Source organism: Engystomops pustulosus, unplaced genomic scaffold, assembly GCF_040894005.1.
Source record: "Engystomops pustulosus unplaced genomic scaffold, aEngPut4.maternal MAT_SCAFFOLD_148, whole genome shotgun sequence".
Classification (NCBI taxonomy): Eukaryota; Metazoa; Chordata; class Amphibia; order Anura; family Leptodactylidae; genus Engystomops; species Engystomops pustulosus.
This window is the reverse complement of record NW_027285028.1, coordinates 186825-213605: the sequence shown is the minus strand read 5'-3', so window position 1 is coordinate 213605 and position 26781 is coordinate 186825. Positions and strand designations below refer to the sequence as shown.

Sequence of the window (26781 nt, the reverse complement as noted above, 5' to 3'; positions counted from 1 at the left end):
CATCCATAATATGTGATATTATTACACTGCAGACATCCCGGCCCCTCCTGACCCTGTACCATGTATCATCCATAACATGTGATATTATTACACTGCAGACATCCCGGCCCCCCCCTGACCCTGTACCATGTATCATCCATAACATGTGATATTATTACACTGCAGACATCCCGGCCCCCCCTGACCCTGTACCATGTATCATCCATAACATGTGATATTATTACACTGCAGACATCCCGGGCCCTCCTGACCCTGTACCATGTATCATCCATAACATGTGATATTATTACACTGCAGACATCCCGGCCCCTCCTGACCCTGTACCATGTATCATCCATAACATGTGATATTATTACACTGCAGACATCCCGGGCCCTCCTGACCCTGTACCATGTATCATCCATAACATGTGATATTATTACACTGCAGACATCCCGACCCCTCCTGACCCTGTACCATGTATCATCCATAACATGTGATATTATTACACTGCAGACATCCCGATCCCCCCTGACCCTGTACCATGTATCATCCATAACATGTGATATTATTACACTGCAGACATCCCGGCCCCTCCTGACCCTGTACCATGTATCATCCATAACATGTGATACTATTACACTGCAGACATCCCTCCTCCTCCTGACCCTGTACCATGTATCATCCATAACATGTAATATTAATACACTGCAGACATCCCGGCCCCTCTGATCCTGTACCATGTATCATCCATAACATGTGATATTATTACACTGCAGACATCCCGGCCCCTCCTGACCCTGTACCATGTATCATCCATAACATGTGATATTATTACACTGCAGACATCCCGGCCCCTCCTGACCCTGTACCATGTATCATCCAAAACATATGATATTATTACACTGCAGACATCCCGGCCCCTCCTGACCCTGTACCATGTATCATCCATAACATGTGATATTATTACACTGGAGACATCCCAGCCCATCCTGACCCTGTACCATGTATCATCCATAACATGTGATATTATTACACTGCAGACATCCCGACCCCTCCTGACCCTGTACCATGTATCATCCATAACATGTGATATTATGACACTGCAGACATCCCAGCCCCTCCTGACCCTGTACCATGTATCATCCATAACATGTGATATTATTACACTGCAGACATCCCGGCCCCTCCTGACCCTGTACCATGTATCATCCATAACATGTGATATTATTACACTGCAGACATCCAGACCCCTCCTGACCCTGTACCATGTATCATCCATAACATGTGATATTATTACACTGCAGACATCCCGGCCCCTCCTGACCCTGTACCATGTATCATCCATAACATGTGATATTATTACACTGCAGACATCCCAACCCCTCCTGACCCTGTACCATGTATCATCCATAACATGTGATATTATTACACTGCAGACATCCCTGCCCCTCCTGACCCTGTACCATGTATCATCCATAACATGTGATATTATTACACTGCAGACATCCCGGCCCCTCCTGACCCTGTACCATGTATCATCCATAACATGTGATATTATGACACTGCAGACATCCCAGCCCCTCCTGACCCTGTACCATGTATCATCCATAACATGTGATATTATTACACTGCAGACATCCCGGCCCCTCCTGACCCTGTACCATGTATCATCCATAACATGTGATATTATTACACTGCAGACATCCCGACCCCTCCTGACCCTGTACCATGTATCATCCATAACATGTGATATTATTACACTGCAGACATCCCGGCCCCTCCTGACCCTGTACCATGTATCATCCATAACATGTGATATTATTACACTGCAGACATCCCGGCTCCTCCTGACCCTGTACCATGTATCATCCATAACATGTGATATTATTACACTGCAGACATCCTGGCCCCTCCTGACCCTGTACCATGTATCATCCATAACATGTGATATTATTACACTGCAGACATCCCAGCCCCTCCTGACCCTGTACCATGTATCCTCCATAACATGTGATATTATTACACTGCAGACATCCCGGGACCTCCTGACCCTGTACCATGTATCATCCATAACATGTGATATTATTACACTGCAGACATCCCTGCCCCTCCTGACCCTGTACCATGTATCATCCATAACATGTGATATTATTACACTGCAGACATCCCGGCCCCTCCTGACCCTGTACCCTGTATCATCCATAACATGTGATATTATTACACTGCAGACATCCCGGCCCCTCCTGACCCTGTACCATGTATCATCCATAACATGTGATATTATTACACTGCAGACATCCCATCCTCCTGACCCTGCACCATGTATCATCCATAACATGTGATATTATTACACTGCAGACATCCCAGCCCCTCCTGACCCTGTACCATGTATCATCCATAACATGTGATATTATTACACTGCAGACATCCCAGCCCCTCCTGACCCTGCACCATGTATCCTCCATAACATGTGATATTATTACACTGCAGACATCCCGGCCCCTCCTGACCCTGTACCATGGATCATCCATAACATGTGATATTCTTACACTGCAGACATCCCGGCCCCTCCTGACCCTGTACCATGTATCATCCATAACATGTGATATTATTACACTGCAGACATCCCGGCCCCTCCTGACCCTGTACCATGTATCATCCGTAACATGTGATATTATTACACTGCAGACATCCCGGCCCCTCCTGACCCTGTACCATGTATCATACATAACATGTGATATTATTACAATACAGACATCTAGGCCCCTCCTGACCCTGTACCATGTATCATCCATAACATGTGATATTATTACACTGCAGACATCCCGGCCCCTCCTGACCCTGTACCATGTATCATCCATAACATGTGATATTATTACACTGCAGACATCCCGGCCCCTCCTGACCCTGTACCATGTATCATCCATAACATGTGATATTATTACACTGCAGACATCCCGGCCCCTCCTGACCCTGTACCATGTATCATCCATAACATGTGATATTATTACACTGCAGACATCCCGGCCCTCCTGACCCTGTACCATGTATCATCCATAACATGTGATATTATTACACTGCGGATATCCCGGCCCCTCCTGACCCTGTACCATGTATCATCCATAACATGTGATATTATTACACTGCAGACATCCCGGCCCCTCCTGACCCTGTACCATGTATCATCCATAACATGTGATATTATTACACTGCAGACATCCCGGCCCCTCCTGACCCTGTACCATGTATCATCCATAACATGTGATATTATTACACTGCAGAAATCCCTGCCCCTCCTGACCCTGTACCATGTATCATCCATAACATGTGATATTATTACACTGCAGACATCCCGGCCACTCCTGACCCTGTACCATGTATCCTCCATAACATGTGATATTATTACACTGCAGACATCCCGGCCCCTCCTGACCCTGTACCATGTATCATCCATAACATGTGATATTATTACACTGCAGACATCCCTGCCCCTCCTGACCCTGTACCATGTATCATCCATAACATGTGATATTATTACACTGCAGACATCCCGGCCACTCCTGACCCTGTACCATGTATCATCCATAACATGTGATATTATTACACTGCAGACATCCCGGCCCCTCCTGACCCTGTACCATGTATCATCCATAACATGTGATATTACTACACTGCAGACATCCCGGCCCCTCCTGACCCTGTACCATGTATCATCCATAACATGTGATATTATTACACTGCAGACATCCCGGCCCCTCCTGACCCTGTACCATGGATCATCCATAACATGTGATATTATTACACTGCAGACATCCCGGCCCCTCCTGACCCTGTACCATGTATCATCCATAACATGTGATATTATTACACTGCAGACATCCGGCCCTTCCTGACCCTGTACCATGTATCATCCATAACATGTGATATTATTACACTGCAGACATCCCGGCCCCTCCTGACCCTGTACCATGTATCATCCATAACATGTGATATTATTACACTGCAGACATCCCGGCCCCTCCTGACCCTGTACCATGTATCATCCATAAGATGTGATATTATTACACTGCAGACATCGCGGCACCTCCTGACCCTGTACCATGTATCATCCATAACATGTGATATTATTACACTGCAGACATCCCGCCCCCTCCTGACCCTGTACCATGTATCATCCATAACATGTGATATTATTACACTGCAGACATCCCGACCCCTCCTGACCCTGTACCATGTATCATCTATAACATGTGATATTATTACACTGCAGACATCCCAGCCCCTCCTGACCCTGTGCCATGTATCATCCATAACATGTGATATTATTACACTGCAGACATCCTGACCCCTCCTGACCCTGTACCATGTATCATCCATATCATGTGATATTATCACACTGCAGACATCCCAGCCCCTCCAGACCCTGTACCATGTATCATCCATAACATGTGATATTATTACACTGCAGACATCCCAGCCCCTCCTGACCCTGTACCATGTATCATCCATAACATGTGATATTATTACACTGCAGACATCCCGGCCCCTCCTGACCCTGTACCATGTATCATCCATAACATGTGATATTATTACACTGCAGACATCCCAACCCCTCCTCCTGACCCTGTACCATGTATCATCCATAACATGTGATATTATTACACTGCAGACATCCCGGCCCCTCCTGACCCTGTACCATGTATCATCCATAACATGTGATATTATTACACTGCAGACATCCCAACTCCTCCTGACCCTGTACCATGTATCATCCATAACATGTGATATTATTACACTTCAGACATCCCATCCCCTCCTGACCCAGTACCATGTTTCATCCATAACATGTGATATTATTACACTGCAGACATCCCGGCCCCTCCTGACCCTGTACCATGTATCATCCATAACATGTGATATTATTACACTGCAGACATCCCTGCCCCTCCTGACCCTGTACCATCCATAACATGTGATATTATTACACTTCAGACATCCCGGCCCCTCCTGACCCTGTACCATGTATCATCCATAACATATGATATTATTACACTGCAGACATCCCGGCCCCTCCTGACCCTGTACCATGTATCATCCATAACATGTGATATTATTACACTGCAGACATTCCAACCCCTCCTGACCCTGTACCATGTATCATCCATAACATGTGATATTATTACACTGCAGACATCCCGGCCCCTCCTGACCCTGTACCATGTATCATCCATAACATGTGATATTATTACACTGCAGACATCCCGGCACCTCCTGACCCTGCACCATGTATCATCCATAACATGTGATATTATTACACTGCAGACATCCCGGCACCTCCTGACCCTGCACCATGTATCATCTATAACATGTGATATTATTACACTGCAGACATCCCAGCCCCTCCTGACCCTGTGCCATGTATCATCCATAACATGTGATATTATTACACTGCAGACATCCTGACCCCTCCTGACCCTGTACCATGTATCATCCATAACATGTGATATTATCACACTGCAGACATCCCAGCCCCTCCAGACCCTGTACCATGTATCATTCATAACATGTGATATTATTACACTGCAGACATCCCAGCCCCTCCTGACCCTGTACCATGTATCATCCATAACATGTGATATTATTACACTGCAGACATCCCGGCCCCTCCTGACCCTGTACCATGTATCATCCATAACATGTGATATTATTACACTGCAGACATCCCGGCCCCTCCTGACCCTGTACCATGTATCATCCATAACATGTGATATTATTACACTGCAGACATCCCAACTCCTCCTGACCCTGTACCATGTATCATCCATAACATGTGATATTATTACACTTCAGACATCCCGCCCCCCCTGACCCTGTACCATGTTTCATCCATAACATGTGATATTATTACACTGCAGACATCCCCTCCTGACCCTGTACCATGTATCATCCATAACATGTGATATTATTACACTGCAGACATCACGGCCCCTCCTGACCCTGTACCATGTACCATCCATAACATGTGATATTATTACACTTCAGACATCCCGGCCCCTCCTGACCCTGTACCATGTATCATCCATAACATGTGATATTATTACACTGCAGACATCCCGGCCCCTCCTGACCCTGTACCATGTATCATCCATAACATGTGATATTATTACACTGCAGACATTCCAACCCCTCCTGACCCTGTACCATGTATCATCCATAACATGTGATATTATTAGACTGCAGACATCCCGGCCCCTCCTGACCCTGTACCATGTATCATCCATAACATGTGATATTATTACACTGCAGACATCCCGGCACCTCCTGACCCTGCACCATGTATCATCCATAACATGTGATATTATTACACTGCAGACATCCCGGCACCTCCTGACCCTGCACCATGTATCATCCATAACATGTGATATTATTACACTGCAGACATCCCGGCCCCTCCTGACCCTGCACCATGTATCCTCCATAACATTTGATATTATTACACTGCAGACATCCCGGCCCCTCCTGACCCTGTACCATGTATCATCCATAACATGTGATATTATTACACTGCAGACATCCCGGCCCCTCCTTACCCTGTACCATGTATAATCCATAACATGTGATATTATTACACTGCAGACATCCCGGCTCCTCCTGACCCTGTACCATGTATCATCCATAACATGTGATATTATTACACTGCAGACATCCCTGCCCCTCCTGACCCTGTACCATGCATCATCCATAACATGTGATATTATTACACTGCAGACATCCCGGCCCCTCCTGACCCTGTACCATGTATCATCCATAACATGTGATATTATTACACTGCAGACATCCCGACCCCTCCTGACCCTGTACCATGTATCATCCATAACATGTGATATTATTACACTGCAGACATCCCGGCCCCTCCTGACCCTGTACCATGTATCATCCATAACATGTGATATTATTACACTGCAGACATCCCGGCCCCTCCTGACCCTGTACCATGTATCATCCATAACATGTGATATTATTACACTGCAGACATCCCAGACCCTCCTGACCCTGTACCATGTATCATCCATAACATGTGATATTATTACACTGCAGACATCCCGGCCCCTCCTGACCCTGTACCATGTATCATCCATAACATGTAATATTAATACACTGCAGACATCCCGGCCCCTCTGATCCTGTACCATGTATCATCCATAACATGTGATATTATTACACTGCAGACATCCCATCCCCTCCTGACCCTTTACCATGTATCATCCATAACAAGTGATATTATTACACTGCAGACATCCCAGCCCCTCCTGACCCTGTACCATGTATCATCCATAACATGTGATATTATTACACTGCAGACATCCCGGCCCCTCTTGACCCTGTACCATGTATCATCCATAACATGTGCTATTATTACACTGCAGACATCCCTCCTCCTCCTGACCCTGTACCATGTATCATCCATAACATGTGATATTATTACACTGCAGACATCCCGGCCCCTCCTGACCCTGCACCATGTATCATCCATAACATGTGATATTATTACACTGCAGACATCGCGGCCCCTCCTGACCCTGTACCATGTATCATCCATAACATGTGCTATTATTACACTGCAGACATCCCAGCCCCTCCTGACCCTGTACCATGTATCATCCATAACATGTGATATTATTACACTGCAGACATCCCGGCCCCTCCTGACCCTGTACCATGTATCATCCATAACATGTAATATTAATACACTGCAGACATCCCGGCCCCTCCTGATCCTGTACCATGTATCATCCATAACATGTGATATTATTACACTGCAGACATCCCGACCCCTCCTGACCCTGTACCATGTATCATCCATAACAAGTGATATTATTACACTGCAGACATCCCAGCCCCTCCTGACCCTGTACCATGTATCATCCATAACATGTGATATTATTACACTGCAGACATCCCGGCCCCTCCTGACCCTGTACCATGTATCATCCATAACATGTGATATTATTACACTGCAGACATCCCGGTCCCTCCTGACCCTGTACCATGTATAATCCATAACATGTGATATTATTACACTGCAGACATCCCGGCCCCTCCTGACCCTGTACCATGTATCATCCATAACATGTGATATTATTACACTGCAGACATCCCGGCCCCACCTGACCCTGTACCATGTATCATCCATAACATGTGATATTATTACACTGCAGACATCCCGGCCCCTCCTGACCCTGTACCATGTATCATCCATAACATGTGATATTATTACACTGCAGACATCCCTCCTCCTCCTGACCCTGTACCATGTATCATCCATAACATGTGATATTATTACACTGCAGACATCCCGGCCCCTCCTGACCCTGTACCATGTATCATCCATAACATGTGATATTATTACACTGCAGACATCCCGGCCCCTCCTGACCCTGTACCATGTATCGTCCATAAAATGTGATATTATTACACTGCAGACATCCTGGCCCCTCCTGACCCTGTACCATGTATTATCCATAACATGTGATATTATTACACTGCGGATATCCCGGCCCCTCCTGACCCTGTACCATGTATCATCCATAACATGTGATATTATTACACTGCAGACATCCCAGCCCCTCCTGACCCTGTACCATGTATCATCCATAACATGTGATATTATTACACTGCAGACATCCCAGCCCCTCCTGACCCTGTACCATGTATCATCCATAACATGTGATATTATTACACTGCGGATATCCCGGCCCCTCCTGACCCTGTACCATGTATCATCCATAACATGTGATATTATTACACTGCAGACATCCCAGCCCCTCCTGACCCTGTACCATGTATCATCCATAACATGTGATATTATTACACTGCAGACATCCCAGCCCCTCCTGACCCTGTACCATGTATCATCCATAACATGTGATATTATTACACTGCAGACATCCCGGCCCCTCCTGACCCTGTACCATGTATCATCCATAACATGTGATATTATTACACTGCAGACATCCCGGCCCCTCCTGACCCTGTACCATGTATCATCCATAACATGTGATATTATTACACTGCAGACATCCCGGCCCCTCCTGACCCTGTACCATGTATCATGCATAACATGTGATATTATTACACTGCAGACATCCCGACCCCTCCTGACCCTGTACCATGTATCATCTATAACATGTGATATTATTACACTGCAGACATCCCAGCCCCTCCTGACCCTGTACCATGTATCATCCATAACATGTGATATTATTACACTGCAGACATCCCGGCCCCTCCTGACCCTGTACCATGTATCATCCATAACATGTGATATTATTACACTGCAGACATCCCGGCCCCTCCTGACCCTGTACCATGTATCATCCATAACATGTGATATTATTACACTGCAGACATCCCGGCCCCTCCTGACCCTGTACCATGTATGATCCATAACATGTGATATTATTACACTGCAGACATCCCGGCCCCTCCTGACCCTGTACCATGTATCATCCATAACATGTGATATTATTACACTGCAGACATCCCGGCCCCTCCTGACCCTGTACCATGTATCCTCCATAACATGTGATATTATTACACTGCAGACATCCCCTCCTGACCCTGTACCATGTATCATCCATAACATGTGATATTATTACACTGCAGACATCCCGGCCCCTCCTCACCCTGTACCATGTATCATCCATAACATGTGATATTATTACACTGCAGACATCCCAGCCCCTCCTGACCCTGTACCATGTATCATCCATAACATGTGATATTATTACACTGCAGACATCCCGGCCCCTCCTGACCCTGTACCATGTATCATCCATAACATGTGATATTATTACACTGCAGACATCCCAGCCCCTCCTGACCCTGCACCATGTATCATCCATAACATGTGATACTATTACACTGCAGACATCCCTCCTCCTCCTGACCCTGTACCATGTATCATCCATAACATGTGATATTATTACACTGCAGACATCCCGGGCCCTCCTGACCCTGTACCATGTATCATCCATAACATGTGATATTATTACACTGCAGACATCCCGGCCCCTCCTGACCCTGTACCATGTATCATCCATAACATGTGATATTATTACACTGCAGACATCCCGGCCCCTCCTGACCCTGTACCATGTATCATCCATAACATGTGATATTATTACACTGCAGACATCCCGGCCCCTCCTGACCCTGTACCATGTATCATCCATAACATGTGATATTATTACACTGCAGACATCCCGGCCCCTCCTGACCCTGTACCATGTATCATCCATAACATGTGATATTATTACACTGCAGACATCCCAGCCCCTCCTGACCCTGTACCATGTATCATCCATAACATGTGATATTATTACACTGCAGACATCCCGGCCCCTCCTGACCCTGTACCATGTATCATCCATAACATGTGATATTATTACACTGCAGACATCCCAGCCCCTCCTGACCCTGCACCATGTATCATCCATAACATGTGATACTATTACACTGCAGACATCCCTCCTCCTCCTGACCCTGTACCATGTATCATCCATAACATGTGATATTATTACACTGCAGACATCCCGGCCCCTCCTGACCCTGTACCATGTATCATCCATAACATGTGATATTATTACACTGCAGACATTCCGGCCCCTCCTGACCCTGTACCATGTATCATCCATAACATGTGATATTATTACACTGCAGACATCCCGGCCCCTCCTGACCCTGTACCATGTATCATCCATAACATGTGATATTATTACACTGCAGACATCCTGGGCCCTCCTGACCCTGTACCATGTATCATCCATAACATGTGATATTATTACACTGCAGACATCCCGGCCCCTCCTGACCCTGTACCATGTATCAGACATCACAGTGAGGTCCATGCTGTGCCTATTCTTCTTTCTATGATTGGAGCGGTGCTCCAGGTGTGTGCACACTAAGATCTTGGCACGGTGGGAGATGTAATTCAGTAACAGATGTGCAGAGAATATGTTATCTGTCAGTGAGAGATGCTGGTTAACCTTGAACGTTCTCTCGGTAATACAACCTCATTTGTCCAATATCTGCCTCTCATTGGAGACAGGTCTATCCTCCTCTGAATGTATAAACAGGATTGGCAAGCATGGCGCCTCTGTGTACATGAGTGATATGTGACGCCTCTGTGTGCATGAGTGATATGTGACGCCTCTGTGTACATGAGTGATATGTGACGCCTCTGTGTACATGAGTGATATGTGACGCCTCTGTGCGCACTACAGATGGATGTGTGGCACCTCTGTGTGTATTACAGATGGATGTGTGGCACCTCTGCGTGCATTACAGATGGATGTGTGGCACCTCTGCGTGCATTACAGATGGATGTGTGGCACCTCTGCGTGCATTACAGATGGATGTGTGGCACCTCTGCGTGCATTACAGATGGATGTGTGGCACCTCTGCGTGCATTACAGATGGATGCGTGGCGCCTCTGCGTGCATTACAGATGGATGTGTGGCACCTCTGCGTGCATTACAGATGGATGCGTGGCACCTCTGCGTGCATTACAGATGGATGTGTGGCACCTCTGCGTGCATTACAGATGGATGTGTGGCACCTCTGCGTGCATTACAGATGGATGTGTGGCACCTCTGCGTGCATTACAGATGGATGCGTGGCACCTCTGCGTGCATTACAGATGGATGCGTGGCACCTCTGCGTGCATTACAGATGGATGCGTGGCACCTCTGCGTGCATTACAGATGGATGCGTGGCACCTCTGCGTGCATTACAGATGGATGCGTGGCACCTCTGCGTGCATTACAGATGGATGCGTGGCGCCTCTGCGTGCATTACAGATGGATGCGTGGCACCTCTGCGTGCATTACAGATGGATGCGTGGCACCTCTGTGTGCATTACAGATGGATGTGTGGCACCTCTGTGTGCATTACAGATGGAATGCGTGGCGCCTCTGTGTGTATTACAGATGGATGCGTGGCGCCTCTGTGTGTATTACAGATGGATGCGTGGCGCCTCTGTGTGCATTACAGATGGAATGCGTGGCACAGGAATGCCGTCCTCTTAGGACCACGTCCCCGGGAGGATTGCGTTTGGCATTTTATTTCTTGCCGTCTGTTTTCTTGCTGTATAAATGTTTCCGCTCTTACTAAAGGGCTAAAGACGGAATACATTAACATATAGATATCAGCGCCGCCGCTACCAGATGGAAAAAGAGGCGCGGATGTAAATCTGACGGGTGGAAAGGTTATTGGAGGTCGAGGAGCTTAATATCAATATTAAAGGGGCAGGGAACAGAGGCCACGGAGGTAAGTGAGCCCCGTGCCCTGGATTTAGGGTGGTGCAAGGATCCTGCACAGTAGCACGAGGATCCCCATCACAGTATCTTGCGTTCAGCGCCCGGGCAGACCTCTTATAGGAAGCGTCATACAAAGCAAGTCTATTAGTGATATGTGGTGCTTCTGTGTGCATTACAGATGCATAAGCTACAGCACCAAGGGGCTCTGGTAACGCCCCCTGGAGCCGTCTTGATCAGTAGCAAAATTATAACAATCGATATTAGAAGTAAAGAGGCCATGGATAACAGATATGAGCAGATCTCACTGTCCCGGGGCCTGGGTCTAGGAGTAATGTCCCTGGGTTATCAGGATGGATTCTGAGATTTCCTTTGATGTTGCACTTGCTCTCATCAAATGTAGATTTGTTTTTCTGACTACTGTACACAAACATGTCACATTTGTGTGGTGTTTCTCCATATGTTGGCATATTATTGGGTACCAGCGGTCAAGTAGTAGAAGCCCCTGTCCCGCCTGGGTCTGGCTGTCATGTGGGGGGTCCTTACCTGACGTGCCTGTGCTGCTGTCTCTTTGCATCCTCTCCTAGGCGGTTCAGGGAAGGCGAGCGGCTCCGAGGGACTTGGGAATAGCTCCCAATAGTCTTCACAGTTCCATTTGGATTATTCTGCATCTGTTGCAGTAGCTGTGGTGAGAGGCTGCGGTGTAAAGAGGCTGAGGCGGCGGACCACTCAGGGAGGTTATTCACGTTCAGATTGTTGTCGCTGTTGGATCGGAGGAGGACTCTGGGTGCGGTCAAGGTGTGCTGTGGCCCCCTTCTCCGGTGCGAGTAGCTGGGCGCTTCCCTGAACGGCACTGCAAGGAAAAGACACAGGTATGAAGTATGTGGACGGGTAAGATGTGCGCTAGGACCCGACACTGCAGAGACAAGACACAGGCATGAAGTATGTGGACGGGTAAGATGTGCGCTAGGACCCGACACTGCAGAGACAGGACACAGGTATGAAGTATGTGGACGGGTAAGATGTGCGCTAGGACCCGACACTGCAGAGACAGGACACAGGTATGAAGTATGTGGACGGGTAAGATGTGCGCTAGGACCCGACACTGCAGAGACAAGACACAGGTATGAAGTATGTGGAGGGGTAAGATGTGCGCTAGGACCCGACACTGCAGAGACAGGACACAGGTATGAAGTATGTGGACGGGTAAGATGTGCGCTAGGACCTGACACTGCAGAGACAAGACACAGGTATGAAGTATGTGGACGGCTAATATGTGCGCTAGGACCCGACACTGCAGAGACAGGACACAGGTATGAAGTATGTGGACGGGTAAGATGTGCGCTAGGACCCGACACTGCAAGGAAAAGACACAGGTATGAAGTATGTGGACGGATAAGATGTGCGCTAGGACCCGACGCTGCAGAGACAGGACACAGGTATGAAGTATGTGGACGGGTAAGATGTGCGCTAGGACCCGACGCTGCAGAGACAGGACACAGGTATGAAGTATGTGGACGGGTAAGATGTGCGCTAGGACCCGACACTGCAAGGAAAAGACACAGGTATGAAGTATGTGGACGGCTAAGATGTGCGCTAGGACCCGACGCTGCAGAGACAGGACACAGGTATGAAGTATGTGGACGGGTAAGATGTGCGCTAGGACCCGGCACTGCAGAGACAAGACACAGGTATGAAGTATGTGGACGGGTAAGATGTGCGCTAGGACCCGACGCTGCAGAGACAGGACACAGGTATGAAGTATGTGGACGGGTAAGATGTGCGCTAGGACCCGACACTGCAAGGAAAAGACACAGGTATGAAGTATGTGGACGGCTAAGATGTGCGCTAGGACCCGGCACTGCAGAGACAAGACACAGGCATGAAGTATGTGGACGGGTAAGATGTGCGCTAGGACCCGACGCTGCAGAGACAAGACACAGGTATGAAGTATGTGGACGGGTAAGATGTGCGCTAGGACCCGACGCTGCAGAGACAGGACACAGGTATGAAGTATGTGGACGGGTAAGATGTGCGCTAGGACCCGGCACTGCAGAGACAAGACACAGGTATGAAGTATGTGGACGGGTAAGATGTGCGCTAGGACCCGGCACTGCAGAGACAAGACACAGGTATGAAGTATGTGGACGGGTAAGATGTGCGCTAGGACCCGGCACTGCAGAGACAGGACACAGGTATGAAGTATGTGGACGGGTAAGATGTGCGCTAGGACCCGGCACTGCAGAGACAGGACACAGGTATGAAGTATGTGGACGGGTAAGATGTGCGCTAGGACCCGACGCTGCAGAGACAGGACACAGGTATGAAGTATGTGGACGGGTAAGATGTGCGCTAGGACCTGACGCTGCAGAGACAAGACACAGGTATGAAGTATGTGGACAGGTAAGATGTGCGCTAGGACCCGGCACTGCAGAGACAGGACACAGGTATGAAGTATGTGGACGGGTAAGATGTGCGCTAGGACCCGACACTTCAGAGACAAGACACAGGTATGAAGTATGTGGACGGGTAAGATGTGCGCTAGGACCCGACGCTGCAGAGACAAGACACAGGTATGAAGTATGTGGACGGGTAAGATGTGCGCTAGGACCCGGCACTGCAGAGACAGGACACAGGTATGAAGTATGTGGACGGGTAAGATGTGCGCTAGGACCCGGCACTGCAGAGACAGGACACAGGTATGAAGTATGTGGACGGGTAAGATGTGCGCTAGGACCCGACACTGCAGAGACAGGACACAGGTATGAAGTATGTGGACGGGTAAGATGTGCGCAAGGACCCGACACTGCAGAGACAAGACACAGGTATGAAGTATGTGGACGGGTAAGATGTGCGCTAGGACCCGACACTGCAGAGACAAGACACAGGTATGAAGTATGTGGACGGGTAAGATGTGCGCTAGGACCCGACGCTGCAGAGACAGGACACAGGCATGAAGTATGTGGACGGGTAAGATGTTTCATAGTTTCATAGTTTATACGGTTGAAAAAAGACACTTGTCCATCAAGTTCAACCAAGGAAGGGAAGGGATTGGATGAGGAAGGGATTTAGGGGAAACAATTCGCGCTAGGACTCGGCAATGCAGAGACAAGACACAGGCATGAAGTATGTGGACGGGTAAGATGTGCGCTAGGACCCGACGCTGCAGAGACAAGACACAGGCATGAAGTATGTGGACGGATAAGATGTGCGCTAGGACCCGACACTGCAGAGACAAGACACAGGTATGAAGTATGTGGACGGGTAAGATGTGCGCTAGGACCCGACGCTGCAGAGACAGGACACAGGTATGAAGTATGTGGACGGGTAAGATGTGCGCTAGGACCCGACGCTGCAGAGACGAGACACAGGCATGAAGTATGTGGACGGGTAAGATGTGCGCTAGGACCCGACACTGCAGAGACAGGACACAGGTATGAAGTATGTGGACGGGTAAGATGTGCGCTAGGACCCGACACTGCAGAGACAGGACACAGGCATGAAGTATGTGGACGGGTAAGATGTGCGCTAGGACCCGGCACTGCAGAGACAAGACACAGGTATGAAGTATGTGGACGGGTAAGATGTGCGCTAGGACCCGGCACTGCAGAGACAGGACACAGGTATGAAGTATGTGGACGGGTAAGATGTGCGCTAGGACCCGACGCTGCAGAGACAAGACACAGGTATGAAGTATGTGGACGGGTAAGATGTGCGCTAGGACCCGACACTGCAGAGACAGGACACAGGTATGAAGTATGTGGACGGGTAAGATGTGCGCTAGGACCCGACACTGCAGAGACAGGACACAGGTATGAAGTATGTGGACGGATAAGATGTGCGCTAGGACCCGACGCTGCAGAGACAAGACACAGGTATGAAGTATGTGGACGGGTTAGATGTGCACTAGGACCCGGCACTGCAGAGACAAGACACAGGTATGAAGTATGTGGACGGGTAAGATGTGCGCTAGGACCCGACGCTGCAGAGACAAGACACAGGCATGAAGTATGTGGACGGATAAGATGTGCGCTAGGACCCGGCACTGCAGAGACAAGACACAGGCATGAAGTATGTGGACGGGTAAGATGTGCGCTAGGACCCGACACTGCAGAGACAGGACACAGGCATGAAGTATGTGGACGGGTAAGATGTGCGCTAGGACCCGACGCTGCAGAGACAGGACACAGGCATGAAGTATGTGGACGGCTAAGATGTGCGCTAGGACCCGACGCTGCAGAGACAGGACACAGGTATGAAGTATGTGGACGGGTAAGATGTGCGCTAGGACCCGACGCTGCAGAGACAAGACACAGGCATGAAGTATGTGGACGGATAAGATGTGCGCTAGGACCCGACGCTGCAGAGACGAGACACAGGCATGAAGTATGTGGACGGGTAAGATGTGCGCTAGGACCCGACACTGCAGAGACAGGACACAGGTATGAAGTATGTGGACGGGTAAGATGTGCGCTAGGACCCGACACTGCAGAGACAGGACACAGGCATGAAGTATGTGGACGGGTAAGATGTGCGCTAGGACCCGACGCTGCAGAGACAGGACACAGGTATGAAGTATGTGGACGGGTAAGATGTGCGCTAGGACCCGGCACTGCAGAGACAAGACACAGGTATGAAGTATGTGGACGGGTAAGATGTGCGCTAGGACCCGGCACTGCAGAGACAAGACACAGGTATGAAGTATGTGGACGGGTAAGATGTGCGCTAGGACCCGGCACTGCAGAGACAGGACACAGGTATGAAGTATGTGGACGGGTAAGATGTGCGCTAGGACCCGACGCTGCAGAGACAAGACACAGGTATGAAGTATGTGGACGGGTAAGATGTGCGCTAGGACCCGGCACTGCAGAGACAAGACACAGGTATGAAGTATGTGGACGGGTAAGATGTGCGCTAGGACCCGACACTGCAGAGACAGGACACAGGTATGAAGTATGTGGACGGGTAAGATGTGCGCTAGGACCCGACACTGCAGAGACAGGACAAAGGTATGAAGTATGTGGACGGGTAAGATGTGCGCTAGGACCCGACACTGCAGAGACAGGACACAGGTATGAAGTATGTGGACGGATAAGATGTGCGCTAGGACCCGACGCTGCAGAGACAAGACACAGGTATGAAGTATGTGGACGGGTTAGATGTGCACTAGGACCCGGCACTGCAGAGACAGGACACAGGTATGAAGTATGTGGACGGATAAGATGTGCGCTAGGACCCGGCACTGCAGAGACAAGACACAGGCATGAAGTATGTGGACGGGTAAGATGTGCGCTAGGACCCGGCACTGCAGAGACAAGACACAGGTATGAAGTATGTGGACGGGTAAGATGTGCGCTAGGACCCGGCACTGCAGAGACAAGACACAGGCATGAAGTATGTGGACGGATAAGATGTGCGCTAGGACCCGGCACTGCATCCTACATCTGGACACGATCCGTATCCGCTAAACACCTGCACTCCGCGTAGAGCAATGCACCACGTGTACTGCTGACACAACCAGGACAAGAAGAAGGGAGGTTAAGTGACAACTCCCTGGTGGCGGCGGCTTTGACAGACGTATGAAATTGGACGACTTAATGGAAGGCACCGGGGGACCTCTCAGATATATTCAATGTGACACTGGTAAATGAGCAAAGAGTCCAAGGCAAGACAAGTGACACAGGCAAAGCCTCCTCCTAGTGGGGGGCTGTGACTGTAAATCAAAGGGATCAAAGACTGGGCTGAAGCTAATTACAGGGGGTGAGGCAGCGGCTGCGGGTGTGTACAGGCGTCAATGTTATATACATGAATGGAGAAACCAAGATGGGGAGAAACAGCATAAGATTGATCAGAGACCCCAATAATAATACTGGGACAATGATGATTATTTCTTTCTGGGTACAGATCCGGGAAAGGATCGGTTCTTCTTGGGGAGATCTGGTTGGTTTAGATTCTTGGGAAAATATGTAAATTAGTGTCACTTTAGGGCCAGCTATAGGAAGCTACCCTGTAAGACAGATGGGTTAAATACTAAAGATAAATGCTGGGACCCCACTAAATCCTAAGTACATGGACTGACGGCTATTCAGCAGAACATCTCCCTTGTTAGGTGGATTTTCCCTGTAATTCTGTAATGTAATAGACCAGACAAACACAGAGTGAATTACTGAATATAAAGGCGCTGGATCCGGCGACCAGTAACCAGTGCCACCTAGTTATACATAGACTCGCGCACATCCTCTGCCAATGACAGCTCAGTACGGGCGCCACTTGTTATAAATACACAGATGTGTAGCAACGCTTCCTTCAGATGATTCCATGTCACCAGAGCCGGACTTATCCGTCCAAAAACTAGGAAGCTGGCAATGACACCAGCGGGGACAACATGTGAGACCTTCCAGGGATACGGGATGGAAAGAGGATGTGATACAGATCAATCAGAGATATCCACCCACTCATTGATACATTGTAGTCAGTGTAGTTACATTGTAGTCAGTGTAGAGTCTCTGGTGTGTAGATACATTGTAGTCAGTGTAGTCTCTGGTGTGTAGATACATTGTAGTCAGTGTAGAGTCTCTGGTGTGTAGATACATTGCAGTCAGTGTAGAGTCTCTGGTGTGTAGATACATTGTAGTCAGTGTAGTCTCTGGTGTGTAGATACATTGTAGTCAGTGTAGAGTCTCTGGTGTGTATATACATTGTAGTCAGTGTAGAGTCTCTGGTGTGTAGATACATTGTAGTCAGTGTAGAGTCTCTGGTGTGTAGATACATTGTAGTCAGTGTAGAGTCTCTGGTGTGTAGATACATTGTAGTCAGTGTAGAGTCTCTGGTGTGTAGATACATTGTAGTCAGTGTAGAGTCTCTGGTGTGTAGATACATTGTAGTCAGTGTAGTCTCTGGTGTGTAGATACATTGTAGTCAGTGTAGAGTCTCTGGTGTGTAGATACATTGTAGTCAGTGTACAGTCTCTGGTGTGTAGATACATTGTAGTCAGTGTAGAGTCTCTGGTGTGTAGATACATTGTAGTCGGTGTAGAGTCTCTGGTGTGTAGATACATTGTAGTCAGTGTAGAGTCTCTGGTGTGTAGATACATTGTAGTCAGTGTAGAGTCTCTGGTGTGTAGATACATTGTAGTCGGTGTAGAGTCTCTGGTGTGTAGATACATTGTAGTCAGTGTACAGTCTCTGGTGTGTAGATACATTGTAGTCAGTGTACAGTCTCTGGTGTGTAGATACATTGTAGTCAGTGTAGAGTCTCTGGTGTGTAGATACATTGTAGTCAGTGTACAGTCTCTGGTGTGTAGATACATTGTAGTCAGTGTACAGTCTCTGGTGTGTAGATACATTGTAGTCAGTGTAGAGTCTCTGGTGTGTAGATACATTGTAGTCAGTGTAGAGTCTCTGGTGTGTAGATACATTGTAGTCAGTGTAGAGTCTCTGGTGTGTAGATACATTGTAGTCAGTGTACAGTCTCTGGTGTGTAGATACATTGTAGTCGGTGTAGAGTCTCTGGTGTATAGATACATTGTAGTCAGTGTAGAGTCTCTGGTGTGTAGATACATTGTAGTCAGTGTAGAGTCTCTGGTGTGTAGATACATTGTAGTCAGTGTAGAGTCTCTGGTGTGTAGATACATTGTAGTCAGTGTAGAGTCTCTGGTGTGTAGATACATTGTAGTCAGTGTAGAGTCTCTGGTGTGTAGATACATTGTAGTCAGTGTAGTCTCTGGTGTGTAGATACATTGTAGTCAGTGTAGAGTCTCTGGTGTGTAGATACATTGTAGTCAGTGTAGAGTCTCTGGTGTGTAGATACATTGTAGTCAGTGTAGTCTCTGGTGTGTAGATACATTGTAGTAAGTGTAGAGTCTCTGGAGTGTAGATACATTGTAGTCAGTGTAGAGTCTCTGGAGTGTAGATACATTGTAGTCAGTGTACAGTCTCTGATGTGTAGATACATTGTAGTCACTGTAGAGTCTCTGGTGTGTAGATACATTGTAGTCAGTGTAGTCTCTGGTGTGTAGATACATTGTAGTCAGTGTAGAGTCTCTGGTGTGTAGATACATTGTAGTCAGTGTAGAGTCTCTGGTGTGTAGATACATTGTAGTCAGTGTAGAGTCTCTGGTGTGTAGATACATTGTAGTCAGTGTAGAGTCTCTGATGTGTAGATACATTGTAGTCAGTGTAGAGTCTCTGGTGTGTAGATACATTGTAGTCAGTGTAGAGTCTCTGGTGTGTAGATACATTGTAGTCAGTGTAGAGTCTCTGGTGTGTAGATACATTGTAGTCAGTGTAGAGTCTCTGGTGTGTAGATACATTGTAGTCAGTGTAGAGTCTCTGGTGTGTAGATACATTGTAGTCGGTGTAGAGTCTCTGGTGTATAGATACATTGTAGTCAGTGTGTAGTCTCTGGTGTGTAGATACATTGTAGTCAGTGTAGTCTCTGGTGTGTAGATACATTGTAGTCAGTGTAGAGTCTCTGATGTGTAGATACATTGTAGTCAGTGTAGAGTCTCTGGTGTGTAGATACATTGTAGTCAGTGTAGAGTCTCTGGTGTGTAGATACATTGTAGTCAGTGTAGAGTCTCTGGTGTGTAGATACATTGTAGTCAGTGTAGTCTCTGGTGTGTAGATACATTGTAGTCAGTGTAGAGTCTCTGGTGTGTAGATACATTGTAGTAAGTGTAGAGTCTCTGGAGTGTAGATACATTGTAGTCAGTGTAGAGTCTCTGGAGTGTAGATACATTGTAGTCAGTGTACAGTCTCTGATGTGTAGATACATTGTAGTCACTGTAGAGTCTCTGGTGTGTAGATACATTGTAGTCAGTGTAGTCTCTGGTGTGTAGATACATTGTAGTCACTGTAGAGTCTCTGGTGTGTAGATACATTGTAGTCAGTGTAGTCTCTGGTGTGTAGATACATTGTAGTCAGTGTAGAGTCTCTGGTGTGTAGATACATTGTAGTCAGTGTAGAGTCTCTGATGTGTAGATACATTGTAGTCAGTGTAGAGTCTCTGGTGTGTAGATACATTGTAGTCAGTGTAGAGTCTCTGGTGTGTAGATACATTGTAGTCAGTGTAGAGTCTCTGGTGTGTAGATACATTGTAGTCAGTGTAGAGTCTCTGGTGTGTAGATACATTGTAGTCAGTGTAGAGTCTCTGGTGTGTAGATACATTGTAGTCAGTGTAGAGTCTCTGGTGTGTAGATACATTGTAGTCAGTGTAGAGTCTCTGGTGTGTAGATACATTGTAGTCGGTGTAGAGTCTCTGGTGTATAGATACATTGTAGTCAGTGTGTAGTCTCTGGTGTGTAGATACATTGTAGTCAGTGTAGTCTCTGGTGTGTAGATACATTGTAGTCAGTGTAGAGTCTCTGATGTGTAGATACATTGTAGTCAGTGTAGAGTCTCTGGAGTGTAGATACATTGTAGTCAGTGTACAGTCTCTGATGTGTAGATACATTGTAGTCACTGTAGAGTCTCTGGTGTGTAGATACATTGTAGTCAGTGTACAGTCTCTGATGTGTAGATACATTGTAGTCACTGTAGAGTCTCTGGTGTGTAGATACATTGTAGTCAGTGTAGTCTCTGGTGTGTAGATACATTGTAGTCAGTGTAGAGTCTCTGGTGTGTAGATACATTGTAGTCAGTGTAGAGTCTCTGGTGTGTAGATACATTGTAGTCAGTGTAGAGTCTCTGGTGTGTAGATACATTGTAGTCAGTGTAGTCTCTGGTGTGTAGATACATTGTAGTCAGTGTAGAGTCTCTGGTGTGTAGATACATTGTAGTCAGTGTAGAGTCTCTGGTGTGTAGATACATTGTAGTCAGTGTAGAGTCTCTGATGTGTAGATACATTGTAGTCAGTGTAGAGTCTCTGGTGTGTAGATACATTGTAGTCAGTGTAGAGTCTCTGGTGTGTAGATACATTGTAGTCAGTGTAGAGTCTCTGGTGTGTAGATACATTGTAGTCAGTGTAGAGTCTCTGGTGTGTAGATACATTGTAGTCAGTGTAGTCTCTGGTGTGTAGATACATTGTAGTCAGTGTAGAGTCTCTGATGTGTAGATACATTGTAGTCAGTGTAGAGTCTCTGGTGTGTAGATACATTGTAGTCAGTGTAGAGTCTCTGATGTGTAGATACATTGTAGTCAGTGAAGAGTCTCTGGTGTGTAGATACATTGTAGTCAGTGTAGTCTCTGGTGTGTAGATACATTGTAGTCAGTGTAGAGTCTCTGGTGTGTAGATACATTGTAGTCGGTGTAGAGTCTCTGGTGTATAGATACATTGTAGTCAGTGTGTAGTCTCTGGTGTGTAGATACATTGTAGTCAGTGTAGTCTCTGGTGTGTAGATACATTGTAGTCAGTGTAGAGTCTCTGATGTGTAGATACATTGTAGTCAGTGTAGAGTCTCTGGTGTGTAGATACATTGTAGTCAGTGTAGTCTCTGGTGTGTAGATACATTGTAGTCAGTGTAGAGTCTCTGATGTGTAGATACATTGTAGTCAGTGTAGAGTCTCTGGTGTGTAGATACATTGTAGTCAGTGTAGAGTCTCTGATGTGTAGATACATTGTAGTCAGTGAAGAGTCTCTGGTGTGTAGATACATTGTAGTCAGTGTAGTCTCTGGTGTGTAGATACATTGTAGTCAGTGTAGAGTCTCTGGTGTGTAGATACATTGTAGTCAGTAGAGTCTCTGGTGTGTAGATACATTGTAGTCAGTGTAGAGTCTCTGGTGTGTAGATACATTGTAGTCAGTGTAGAGTCTCTGGTGTGTAGATACATTGTAGTCAGTGTAGTCTCTGGTGTGTAGATACATTGTAGTCAGTGTAGTCTCTGGTGTGTAGATACATTGTAGTCAGTGTAGTCTCTGGTGTGTAGATACATTGTAGTCAGTGTAGTCTCTGGTGTGTAGATACATTGTAGTCAGTGTAGAGTCTCTGGTGTGTAGATACATTGTAGTCAGTGTAGAGTCTCTGATGTGTAGATACATTGTAGTCAGTGTAGTCTCTGGTGTGTAGATACATTGTAGTCAGTGTAGAGTCTCTGATGTGTAGATACATTGTAGTCAGTGTACAGTCTCTGGTGTGTAGATACATTGTAGTCAGTGTAGTCTCTGGTGTGTAGATACATTGTAGTCAGTGTAGAGTCTCTGGTGTGTAGATACATTGTAGTCAGTGTAGAGTCTCTGGTGTGTAGATACATTGTAGTCAGTGTAGTCTCTGGTGTGTAGATACATTGTAGTCAGTGTAGTCTCTGGTGTGTAGATACATTGTAGTCAGTGTAGAGTCTCTGATGTGTAGATACATTGTAGTCAGTGTACAGTCTCTGGTGTGTAGATACATTGTAGTCAGTGTACAGTCTCTGGTGTGTAGATACATTGTAGTCAGTGTAGAGTCTCTGATGTGTAGATACATTGTAGTCAGTGTAGAGTCTCTGGTGTGTAGATACATTGTAGTCGGTGTAGAGTCTCTGGTGTGTAGATACATTGTAGTCAGTGTACAGTCTCTGGTGTGTAGATACATTGTAGTCAGTGTACAGTCTCTGGTGTGTAGATACATTGTAGTCAGTGTACAGTCTCTGGTGTGTAGATACATTGTAGTCAGTGTAGAGTCTCTGGTGTGTAGACACATTGTAGTCAGTGTAGAGTCTCTGGTGTGTAGATACATTGTAGTCAGTGTAGAGTCTCTGGTGTGTAGATACATTGTAGTCAGTGTACAGTCTCTGGTGTGTAGATACATTGTAGTCAGTGTACAGTCTCTGGTGTGTAGATACATTGTAGTCAGTGTAGAGTCTCTGGTGTGTAGATACATTGTAGTCAGTGTAGAGTCTCTGGTGTGTAGATACATTGTAGTCAGTGTAGAGTCTCTGGTGTGTAGATACATTGTAGTCAGTGTAGAGTCTCTGGTGTGTAGATACATTGTAGTCAGTGTAGAGTCTCTGGTGTGTAGATACATTGTAGTCAGTGTAGAGTCTCTGGTGTGTAGATACATTGTAGTCAGTGTAGTCTCTGGTGTGTAGATACATTGTAGTCAGTGTAGAGTCTCTGGTGTGTAGATACATTGTAGTCAGTGTAGAGTCTCTGGTGTGTAGATACATTGTAGTCAGTGTAGTCTCTGGTGTGTAGATACATTGTAGTAAGTGTAGAGTCTCTGGAGTGTAGATACATTGTAGTCAGTGTAGAGTCTCTGGAGTGTAGATACATTGTAGTCAGTGTACAGTCTCTGATGTGTAGATACATTGTAGTCACTGTAGAGTCTCTGGTGTGTAGATACATTGTAGTCAGTGTAGTCTCTGGTGTGTAGATACATTGTAGTCAGTGTAGAGTCTCTGGTGTGTAGATACATTGTAGTCAGTGTAGAGTCTCTGGTGTGTAGATACATTGTAGTCAGTGTAGAGTCTCTGGTGTGTAGATACATTGTAGTCAGTGTGGAGTCTCTGGTGTGTAGATACATTGTAGTCAGTGTAGAGTCTCTGGTGTGTAGATACATTGTAGTCAGTGTAGTCTCTGGTGTGTAGATACATTGTAGTCAGTGTAGAGTCTCTGGTGTGTAGATACATTGTAGTCAGTGTAGAGTCTCTGGTGTGTAGATACATTGTAGTCAGTGTAGAGTCTCTGATGTGTAGATACATTGTAGTCAGTGTAGAGTCTCTGGTGTGTAGATACATTGTAGTCAGTGTAGAGTCTCTGGTGTGTAGATACATTGTAGTCAGTGTAGAGTCTCTGGTGTGTAGATACATTGTAGTCAGTGTAGAGTCTCTGGTGTGTAGATACATTGTAGTCAGTGTAGAGTCTCTGGTGTGAAGATACATTGTAGTCAGTGTAGAGTCTCTGGTGTGTAGATACATTGTAGTCGGTGTAGAGTCTCTGGTGTATAGATAGATTGTAGTCAGTGTGTAGTCTCTGGTGTGTAGATACATTGTAGTCAGTGTAGTCTCTGGTGTGTAGATACATTGTAGTCAGTGTAGAGTCTCTGGTGTGTAGATACATTGTAGTCAGTGTAGTCTCTGGTGTGTAGATACATTGTAGTCAGTGTAGAGTCTCTGATGTGTAGATACATTGTAGTCAGTGTAGAGTCTCTGGTGTGTAGATACATTGTAGTCAGTGTAGTCTCTGGTGTGTAGATACATTGTAGTCAGTGTAGAGTCTCTGGTGTGTAGATACATTGTAGTCAGTGTAGTCTCTGGTGTGTAGATACATTGTAGTCAGTGTAGTCTCTGGTGTGTAGATACATTGTAGTCAGTGTAGTCTCTGGTGTGTAGATACATTGTAGTCAGTGTAGAGTCTCTGGTGTGTAGATACATTGTAGTCAGTGTAGAGTCTCTGATGTGTAGATACATTGTAGTCAGTGTAGTCTCTGGTGTGTAGATACATTGTAGTCAGTGTAGAGTCTCTGATGTGTAGATACATTGTAGTCAGTGTACAGTCTCTGGTGTGTAGATACATTGTAGTCAGTGTAGTCTCTGGTGTGTAGATACATTGTAGTCAGTGTAGAGTCCCTGGTGTGTAGATACATTGTAGTCAGTGTAGAGTCTCTGGTGTGTAGATACATTGTAGTCAGTGTAGATTCTCTGGTGTGTAGATACATTGTAGTCAGTGTAGAGTCTCTGATGTGTAGATACATTGTAGTCAGTGTGTAGTCTCTGGTGTGTAGATACATTGTAGTCAGTGTAGTCTCTGGTGTGTAGATACATTGTAGTCAGTGTAGAGTCTCTGGTGTGTAGATACATTGTAGTCAGTGTAGAGTCTCTGGTGTGTAGATACATTGTAGTCAGTGTAGAGTCTCTGGTGTGAAGATACATTGTAGTCAGTGTAGAGTCTCTGGTGTGTAGATACATTGTAGTCGGTGTAGAGTCTCTGGTGTATAGATAGATTGTAGTCAGTGTGTAGTCTCTGGTGTGTAGATACATTGTAGTCAGTGTAGTCTCTGGTGTGTAGATACATTGTAGTCAGTGTAGAGTCTCTGGTGTGTAGATACATTGTAGTCAGTGTAGTCTCTGGTGTGTAGATACATTGTAGTCAGTGTAGAGTCTCTGATGTGTAGATACATTGTAGTCAGTGTAGAGTCTCTGGTGTGTAGATACATTGTAGTCAGTGTAGTCTCTGGTGTGTAGATACATTGTAGTCAGTGTAGAGTCTCTGGTGTGTAGATACATTGTAGTCAGTGTAGTCTCTGGTGTGTAGATACATTGTAGTCAGTGTAGTCTCTGGTGTGTAGATACATTGTAGTCAGTGTAGTCTCTGGTGTGTAGATACATTGTAGTCAGTGTAGAGTCTCTGGTGTGTAGATACATTGTAGTCAGTGTAGAGTCTCTGATGTGTAGATACATTGTAGTCAGTGTAGTCTCTGGTGTGTAGATACATTGTAGTCAGTGTAGAGTCTCTGATGTGTAGATACATTGTAGTCAGTGTACAGTCTCTGGTGTGTAGATACATTGTAGTCAGTGTAGTCTCTGGTGTGTAGATACATTGTAGTCAGTGTAGAGTCCCTGGTGTG

General features: G+C 46.4%; 1 protein-coding gene across 2 annotated transcripts in view; it reads right to left on the bottom strand.

Annotated features, from left to right (window-relative positions):
* Window positions 1–26781, bottom strand: part of LOC140108561 (SH3 and multiple ankyrin repeat domains protein 2-like) — a 197728-nt gene that overhangs the window by 10874 nt on the left and 160073 nt on the right. For both annotated transcript variants that reach the window (XM_072131823.1, XM_072131824.1), the window contains one exon: window positions 12846–13152. In XM_072131823.1, the coding sequence (XP_071987924.1) occupies window positions 12846–13152 (307 nt within the window). The remainder of the gene's footprint in view (window positions 1–12845; window positions 13153–26781) is intronic.